We start from the raw sequence: 9,017 nt of genomic DNA, 5'->3' as shown, positions 1-9,017 counted from the left end.
TGCTTCCCGCAGCACTACTGCCTCAGGAACCTCTTACTCAGCAACACATTTATTCTCATTTATTCTTTCCAGGATGTTTCACTGGGCAGCTGAGGTGGTCCCTCCAAATTAGAAAAATTCATACTTTTAAGTTAATTAACGGGGATTTACTTTAAAAAGGAAAAAAAACTCATGGCAGTTCTTGGGATATGTTTACTGCACTTGAAAATTCCCTTTTCCTGGGTTTTTGTACACACTGTATCAAGCAACAAGCTCCAAAGACTCAGTAAAAGGAACAGGCATTAATGTCAAGTACTGTCTTGCACACCAGCTTCTGTTGCCATAATTTATTGGTTACTGATTTAGACCAGTTTATATAACATGCAAGATGAAGAAAACCAATCACTTATTACAAAAATATGGATATCCACAGCTCAACAATTCCAGGAGTGAATGGCAAATCCAGCCCAAGTCTCAGTGCAGGTGCCAGATGATGCACATACCTCTTTTATTCTCTCGGTAAAGGAGTTGCTTTATGACTAGAAACCATACAGACGACTCAACACATGAAGTATTCCACTACCCCTATTCGCTAAGTTGATTACAGCCAGGGAAGCTGCTCAGCCGCAGTAGCACAAGGGAACAGGGAGCTGCTCTATGAACACACCTCAGCGTGACGTGGGAAAGCACTGCTGGGACTACAGTCTGAAAATCCAGCGTGTTTCAGTTACCATTCCTCTGGGTCTCAGTCAGCCATTTCTGGTTGCAAACACGGAGCAAAAGGTACCACAACCCCCCCATGCCCAGGAGCCATCAGACACGCCCAGCTGGGTGTGCATGGACCCACGGCAGCGCTTCATCCACAGCTCTTGGGAAAGGGAGCAAAGCCTGCCTCGCCAGAAGCCTCAGCACTGCTGAGCAATAAATAATTGGGAAAAAACCCCAAAGCCCCAGACCCAACCCACCTCTCTCGCAGTGGAATTCTGTGCGCTGCACTACACACCTTGCTACTGAATCAACTCAGGGAACCCTCATTAAAATCAGCAGGAAATAAAAACGTGCAACCCTCAAGATACTTATTCCCATTTTTATCTTTTGCTCATGTCTCTCCATACCATTCTCAGAGGGCAGTCTTAGGGGATTTCAAGAGCTTGAACTCCTGACTTCCCCAACAAGAAACCCCAAGAGAAAATAGATTAAAATTAAAGCAAATTTAAAAATAAAATGATCAAATTCCCAGCATATTTTAAGTCACAGAAATTAAAAGCAGAAGTGTATCTTGTTTTTTAAATGACAGCTTACCAGGATCTTTGTTTTGTGATGACTCAAGAGCATAAATGCACCTAAACAATTTTTCTAAGGCTTCTTCCAGTTAATTGCTAGCATTTTTTTTAAAGAGTTTTTTTTTCCTTTTCACATCCTAAATTGGTATTTGAATTAGCAACAGGTTGCAGGAAGTCTTGTTGTCAGATAGGCTGTAGTACAGCAGTGTGTATCATTCTTTCCCAAGCATCAGATGCTCAGTTTTCCAGGACTTTTTCCCAAGGATGGCTAAGGTTTGCAGCGCTGGACAAAGCGTGGATAGAGACAGACATCTCGGATATGGTGTCTGTTCAGAATCCAGGTCAGGAACCGCTCCAATCCCAAACCGTATCCTCCATGAGGGCATGTACCGTATTTTCTCTGTGAAATTCAGGAAGGGGATATTACACGTTTCCTTGTCATTTATAGTTGCACTAATACCACCAGAAACAAACCAACCAGGCCCTGCAAGAGGGGAAAAGCCCCAACTCTAGTCTCAGACAAGCAGCACGTGTGCTGTACTGACCTGATCCGTGTACCAGTAGTACGGTGTGGGATCGATGCCCTCTCTCTTGTAGCCCTCGAGCAGCTCCTCGCTGTCCCAGGTGCGCATGGAGCCCCCGACGATCTCACCCACGTTGGGCATCAGCACATCCACCTGCAAGGCACCACAGCACATCCGCTTACAGCAACGCTGCCACAGCAGGGGAGCACACACAGCCCGAGCCAGCCACGCCAAGGCACCCCGAACAAAACCTGGCAAGGATTCTCCAAGGAGTTTCCTGGAGCACTCGTGCCCAGCAGCATCCCCCCAGTGCTCCAAGCTACCCCCGCAGGTAAAACAACTCACAGACTCGGTGAGGCGCGAGTCATCGCTGCAGCGCTGCATGTAGAAAGACTTGATCTCTGCAGGAAACCGGCACAGCAGGATGGGCTCATTAATGGTGTCTGTCATCAGTCTCTCAGGAGCCTCGGGAATATCCTACAGTTAGAGAAGGCTTTATTAATATGCAGCACCAAAACAACTCCCATACTTGAGTCCCACATGAAGCAGGCATAAAAGGAAGACAGGTTCAGACTGCACGTGTCCACACTTTCATCCTAATGTACCTAAATTCTTAAAACAAACTTATTTTAGAAGAAATACATTTATATATAAAAACACACATGTCTGGGGGAAAAAAAATCTGTTCAATTAAAATCTAAGTCTCTCCAGTATATGAGACAGAAAACTGAGGGGAAAAAAAATCCTGGCTATGCTGTCAGGTTCTCCTGAGCTCCTTCAAACAACTGTCTCACATGCTGGAGAAGTGTGGCCAGGGAACTGATGACAGGTGACAACACAGGTTTTTATTCCAGTGTTTAAGGACATCAGGTCAATTCCCAGCCCACAGCTGCATTCCTAGATGACATTACTCCACCTCCCAGCAGGACGTTACCTCCCCAAACTCATAGTAAGTGCCATCTTCCTTCTTCACATCATGTTCCTTCAGCCACTCGATGGCTTCAGCGTAGTTCATGCGTCGGAAGGGACGTCTGGGGGGCTGGAAACCCTGTGGATAAGAGCAAAGACAGGTGGAGGAGCACCATTTTAAAAGGGGTACTTTTCTAGCTGATCAGCACGTCCACAACCCTTCCCAGCTTGCACATCATCAAATTATCAAATGATCAAAGTACTACAGTACTACAACATTAGAACCAAACACAACTGTTCCAAGCCCAATAAATCTCACAGATCAGCTGGCAGGAAAGATAAGGGAGAAAGTATTTCCAGAACTGATTCCTGTTCTGTATGAATTCATTGCCCATGGAGGTATTCCAAACTGAGCTGCTAGCAAAGGTTACATGAGCAGAGCCACAACAGGACATTTTCTCTTCCCGGTGCTCAAGAATGGCTTTAGAACCCTCCTCTGTGAGGTGTGCTTCTGCTACATCCCACCTCCTGACCCATCTCAGTCCAAATCTAAAACTGAACATTCCACAGTGTTTATCAGGAAACAGGCCAAAACCCCAGGGATGAGCGAGTTTGCGTGCTCCGTAATGGAGATCAGGTGTCTTTCAAAGCCAAATCTTCTCTGCAAAGGCAGAAGACAAAAGGGCCCTACACATGAGAGCAGCTTCAGGGCTCCATGTTCCAAGGGAGGAACTGAAACCCCACTTGTTTCATTGTTCCCTCATGCTCCATCAGCAAGCACCAGCTGGTCGATACACGATCTCTGGGGTGGAGGTTTTTATTCCACTGGCACAGCACACACTTCCATAAATCCTGGCACACTGTTGGCTCCTGGAGCGTGCTAGCAAGGAACATCTTCCCCCACAGTTCCCTGCTTTCATCATTACCAGCCTTGCAGATTTTTCATTCTTACTATGTTTCATATTCTTATCATTACAAATAGTAACTAAGCTCACTGCCATGCCCTGCATCTCCCAAAGGAATGTGCTGAGTAGCAAAGGTTTAAGATCCTATTTTCTTGGCTATTCCCATTGCTACCTACCGGGTTGAGGTCATACAGTAAGCTCGCTGCAGGTGATTTCAGGATTCTGTCTACGACATCACACACCAAGTTCTCCAGGCGGTCCAACAAGTCCTCAAAACTTATAAAAGGACATTCCGCTTCAATGTGAGTGTACCTGAAACAGAGCCACACCATCGCAAAGTCACATACAAGCAACACGTCTTTAGCTATGAAACAAACCCATTTAAAAAACCCACAACCCAAACACACACTTTTGACCCCCTTTTACTCCCACACTGTAAAGGAAATCAAGCTGTTTAAAAAAAACAAGGACAACTGTCCATACTCTGCCAAGTGCCTGCGGGTCCTGGACTGCTCTGCTCTGTAGGACTGAGCAATACAGAAGACATCTCCCAGAGCTGGCAGGCAGGTCTCCAGGTAGAGCTGGGATGACTGGGTCAGGTATGCCTCTTCACCAAAGTAATCCAGCTTGAACAGGGTGGAGCCTCCCTCCACCTGCGTCTGCACTAAGGTTGGTGGTGTGACCTGTTGGAGAGCAGGGCTGTCACTGCTTGAGTGAAGAACTGAGGACATGGATGAGACTCAGGGCACTAGAGCAGTCACCTGCTGACCAGGGAACACACACTTACTTCATAGTATCCGTTGGCAAAGAAGTGATCCCTGAAGGCCTGCACGACCATGGAGCGCACCTTGAAGATTTTGGACATGTTCTCGCCTCGAATCATCATGTGCCTGTTGTTGAGCTGCACATCAACCTCTGAGTCCTCATTGAGCAGATTGTCAGCCCCTCCTGCCGGGGCCAGGCCAATGAGCTCCCAGTAATCACAGCTCAGCTCGTGGCCTCCTGGAGCCTGCCAGTGGGAGAGAAACACTGGGGAAAAAGTCCACTGCTTGCCCCTTGGATGTCTTTTCACAAGGGCCTGGAGTGATGGGACATGGGGGAATGGCTTCCCACAGACAGAGGGGAGGGTAGATGGGGTATTAGGAAGAAATTCTTCCCTGTGAGGGTGGGGAGGCCCTGGCACAGGCTGCCCAGAGCAGCTGTGGCTGCCTCACCCCCCGAAATGTGCAAGGCCAGGCTGGACGGGGCTTGGAGCAGCCTGGGACAGCGGAAGGGGTCCCTGCCCATGGCAGGGGGTGGGACTGGATGAGCTATAAGGTCCTTCGAACCCAAAGAGTCTGTGACTGAGTTCTGCTCTCACCAGCTCCCCCGTGTGGGTCACAGCTGCCTTCCGCCCCTGACAAATGGCATTTTTAGTTCAGTCAGGGCATTTTCAGGGTAGAAATGCGGATTTCTTTCAAAGGCTAACCCACAGATTTTTACCAAAATGTAATGGTGCATGCTCACATTACCTAGCCTTGGGTCAATCCTATGAACACATCTCAGTAAAAGAGACGTGAAAAAATTCTCAGCCTCACAAAATAAAAACTGAATAAACCTGCTAAGGAAAATGAAGCCATGTCATTTATTTAACATAGTTCTGCACATTATACTCTAGGAATTGTCTATCAGTGGAAAATCGTTTCAGGCAGTGTCTCACACCGAATGGTGGGTGACAGCACAGCTTTGGGAGCTTTGCTCTTTCTCTAGCCCTAATTCCATCTGAAATAATCCAATGATTCTTTCTACCTCTGCTTCCCTCAGGACACCGATGACCCGTGAGAGAGGAGAAGCCAGATGAGCTCCTGTACCTGCTTGCCCTGGGGCAGGAGGTTCAGCGTGCCGTACACCACCACGCTGCTCTCCGTGGACAGCACCAGCCCGTTGTAGCACTGGCACTGCAGCGAGACACACAAAGGCACAGGTGAGTAAGTTTTTATTCCTAACTTTCCTACCGCATCTGCTGGAGTCACAGATTAGCTCACAGTCACTTCTAAACAGTTCTCACATTGACAAACTGCACTGGGAGGACATACAAGTTAACAGTAACACAACTGAGTCAGTAGGTTGAGGAGAACTTAACAACATCTATGTAAGAGAACACCAGTTAAGTTATGAACTCTTCAATTAATGACAAAACAGAATCATCACAACTTACCAGCTCATCAGAAAGGACACACTGAAGAAACCCTGTGCCATCTCTCAAGACAATAAACATCAGATTTTTCCCTAGTTAAAAAGAGAAGGAATTTGGTTTCACTATGAGCAGGTACTGGTTAGCTCCTCATTTGGCAGGATTAGCTTAAAACACAGAACAAGTTGAGGAAATTCCGCAGGACTAGCCTCCAAACTGAAAATCCTGTAGGATTTGAACTAAAAAATGTCTGTATGCCCACACATCAGGGGTACCTGTCACTGCTGCAGTGACCATGGAGATCAACCAGAGAGGGCACCTAACCGATGGTTTAAAATTTTGAGACCAGGTGCTGTCAGACTCATTCTGTGTCCAAATTTGGAAGGACACTGTACTTGTTCTATCTCCCGGCACAGGCTCAACAGTGCTCGTGCTTTACCTTGCCTCCGTAACCTATGGATCCAGCCAAAAATCTTCACCCTCTGCCCTCTGTAAGCCTCCAGAGCACTGATCTTCACCTGTGAGGCAGGGAATAAAAGCCATCAAATAGGGGAATGGTTCACCACCTCCTAGGCACAGAGCTCATCCAGACCCCATCCCAGAGTAGCACAGTCTCTGTGCTGACCAGATGCCCTAGCACAGGCCATGTGCCAAGGCACAGGATCATACTCACACACTTGGGTTCTGGAAGACTGGGATCATTCTTGATAACAACCTTCTTAGCTTCCTCCAGGTTCTTCTCTCTTCTCAAAAGATCTTCTGCCTGGTTTGAAAAAGTAATTTATTAAGTAGCTGTGACCAGGCCAGTTGTAAATAACAAGTGAAACAACAGCACCAGTGAGGAACAAGCTGAGGCTTTTTTGGAGGGGCAAGAATGATGATAACACTATAATATTTTTAGAAAACAAAGGTGCTCTGTTCCTTCTGCAGCCTACCTCCTTCTTCTCCTTAGCTTCATTTTTCATCTGCTCCCTGTGCCATAGCTTTTTGACATTCTTCATCTGTGATTTGGAAATGATGGCCCATCTCTAAAGAATTCAAGGAGAGACCAAAGCACAGCAGATTACATTGTGTTACTTCACATCAAGAAACACTAAAATAATTCCCACTAGGAAACCCTTCAATGCCACAGCACCTCATTTTCTTTTTGGGAATCCACATAAATTGTAGGAAATGGCTCTTTTCCTGCTGTCATCAATGCCTAAAAAGGGGGGGAAAATAATCAAAGTGAGCCAAAGTCATCCTTACAGAGCCTAAGCAGGCATCCTGCTTCTGCTCAGGTTGCAAAAATGGGTATGGAATTCACATTTAAAAATACAAGGGCCGTCACTTGCCCCAAAGCACATTCCACACTTCCAAACAAAGCAGGTGTTTTCCACACTCACCTTCAACACAGTCTTGAATGGCTTCTTTTGCGTCCCATCACCGGTGGAGTCGCTGCCCTCTCGTTCAGACACATACAGCTCTTCTGGGATACATGATAAATAAGAGCAATTACTCAAAAAAATTTTTGAGAATTACTCACTGCAGGCGGCTGGATGAGATGACCTTTAAAGGCCTCTTCCAACCCGACACAAACCTTTCTATTATACCAAATCTTGATGGTTATCAGCAGTGATAAACCTTCAAAGGCACCATCTGGTCAGTCAGGATAAGAATTATTTAATATCTTTCACTTTAAAAAAATCAATCCATGCAGTGCGTTCGCTAAAGGCTCAAGGGCTCCCGAGGTACCGAACCCTCGGGATCCACTGGCTGCACATCGGGAACCAGAAGGAGCAGCCCTTCCTGGGAACAGCTTTGTGCAGGGAAGCAGGGAGAGAGGGCCTGGGGACCAGCCAGGGCAGCGCTCGGCTCGGCCACGGCCGGAACCGAAATGAGAAGCGCAGCGACCCTGCCCGTGCCCGGGAAAGGCCCGGCCCGGCGAGCCCGGCGGCGCTGCGGCCGCTCCCGGTGCGCCCCGCCAGCCGCAGCGCCCGGCCCCGCCCGCCCGGCCCCGCACGGCTCCCCCGGGGCACCGGCACAGGCGGGGGGCGCGGCGGATGCGGGGATGAGGGGGACGCGGGGGTGCCGGGGTGCGGGGACCGGGGCCGCCCGGGCTCTCACCGAAGGCCAGCGTCGCCATCCTGCCCAGCACATCCCCCGCCATGGCCGCGGCGCCGGAACTGCATCACGGGCCCGCTGAGCCAACCCGCCGCCGCCTTGCGTCAGCCAGCCTTCCCTTCCCTTCCCTTCCCTTCCCTTCCCTTCCCTTCCCTTCCCTTCCCTTCCCTTCCCTTCCCTTCCCTTCCCTTCCCTTCCCTTCCCTTCCCTTCCCTTCCCTTCCCTTCCCTTCCCTTCCCTTCCCTTCCCTTCCCTTCCCTTCCCTTCCCTTCCCATGGGCGCAGGCCGGGCCATTCCTCCCCCGGAGGTGCTGACACGCCGGCGCGGTCGAGTTTAACCCCCGGACTCACTGCAAGGGAAGCCGTAGACTTTAGGATATTTATTAGCATTACACTTTTGAAATGTACATTCCATTGAACGAGAGCTGTAGGTCATGATTTTTACTATAAAACCATTTCAATAATTAGCTTTAGTTCGGGAGGGGGAAGTAGATAAAAGTGAAACATTCAGACACCTCAACTTGAGTAAAGAATGTGCAAATGTAAGGAGACTCATAAAAACACTTTTTACACTGTAAGAACTGAGGCACCAGCAAGTGAAATACATTCCAATGAAAGTGACTGATTTCTAGTTATCCATCACTGACTCTACCCAGAACTGAAATGAATACCTTATGCCAGCTCCAGGGGCAGCTTCCAGAGCCCAGATCTATCCTGATTCCTAATATAATCTGACACTGGCTGGAGTTTATTGCCAGAGATCTCCTCAGCTCAGCTGTGACAGCTCGGATGGGAGCATCCAGGGCCCTCTCCAGGGCTGAACACCCCATGTGCCATCCTGTCTGAGAAGTTAATGAAATGGAGCACACAAGGGAAATTGCTTTCAGAGACAAATATGAAATGTAGATGCAGTTTTATACCAACATAGTATTAAAAAGTGAAAAGTCTGCAATTCCAGGTATCACTAAAAAGCGACACTGCTGGGTTTCCATTCCCAGCACATGTATCCTTCACTGTCACACAGAGCAGTCACACAAGGATCGGTAGCTCCACGGAGAACTTCTTGGCCTTTCTGTGTTCCCATGTCCTAACCCAGAAACTTCTGCGATAAAACATAAAAATCTTCACATCCTTATGCCACG

The 9,017-nt window shown here is 48.2% G+C and overlaps 1 protein-coding gene across 1 annotated transcript; it reads right to left on the bottom strand.

Annotated features, from left to right (window-relative positions):
• Positions 1 to 311: 311 nt before the first annotated feature.
• LOC309584565 (asparagine--tRNA ligase, cytoplasmic) lies at positions 312 to 7,937 on the bottom strand. The gene is made up of 15 exons (XM_082300647.1): positions 7,880 to 7,937; positions 7,159 to 7,241; positions 6,909 to 6,974; positions 6,709 to 6,801; positions 6,447 to 6,536; positions 6,213 to 6,291; positions 5,798 to 5,868; positions 5,451 to 5,537; positions 4,388 to 4,609; positions 4,084 to 4,283; positions 3,777 to 3,912; positions 2,721 to 2,834; positions 2,132 to 2,263; positions 1,808 to 1,939; positions 312 to 1,662 (listed from the first exon to the last, which is right to left on the bottom strand). The coding sequence occupies exons 1-15, from the start codon at positions 7,920 to 7,922 to the stop codon at positions 1,531 to 1,533; spliced, it is 1,680 nt and encodes a 559-aa protein (XP_082156773.1). The 5' UTR covers positions 7,923 to 7,937; the 3' UTR covers positions 312 to 1,530.
• Between the last annotated feature and the right edge of the window lie 1,080 nt (positions 7,938 to 9,017).

This window comes from Coloeus monedula (genome assembly GCF_965178545.1).
Source record: "Coloeus monedula genome assembly, chromosome: W".
Lineage (NCBI taxonomy): Eukaryota > Metazoa > Chordata > Aves > Passeriformes > Corvidae > Coloeus > Coloeus monedula.
The sequence above is the reverse complement of the archived record's forward strand: the minus strand, read 5'-3'. Positions and strand labels throughout refer to the sequence as shown.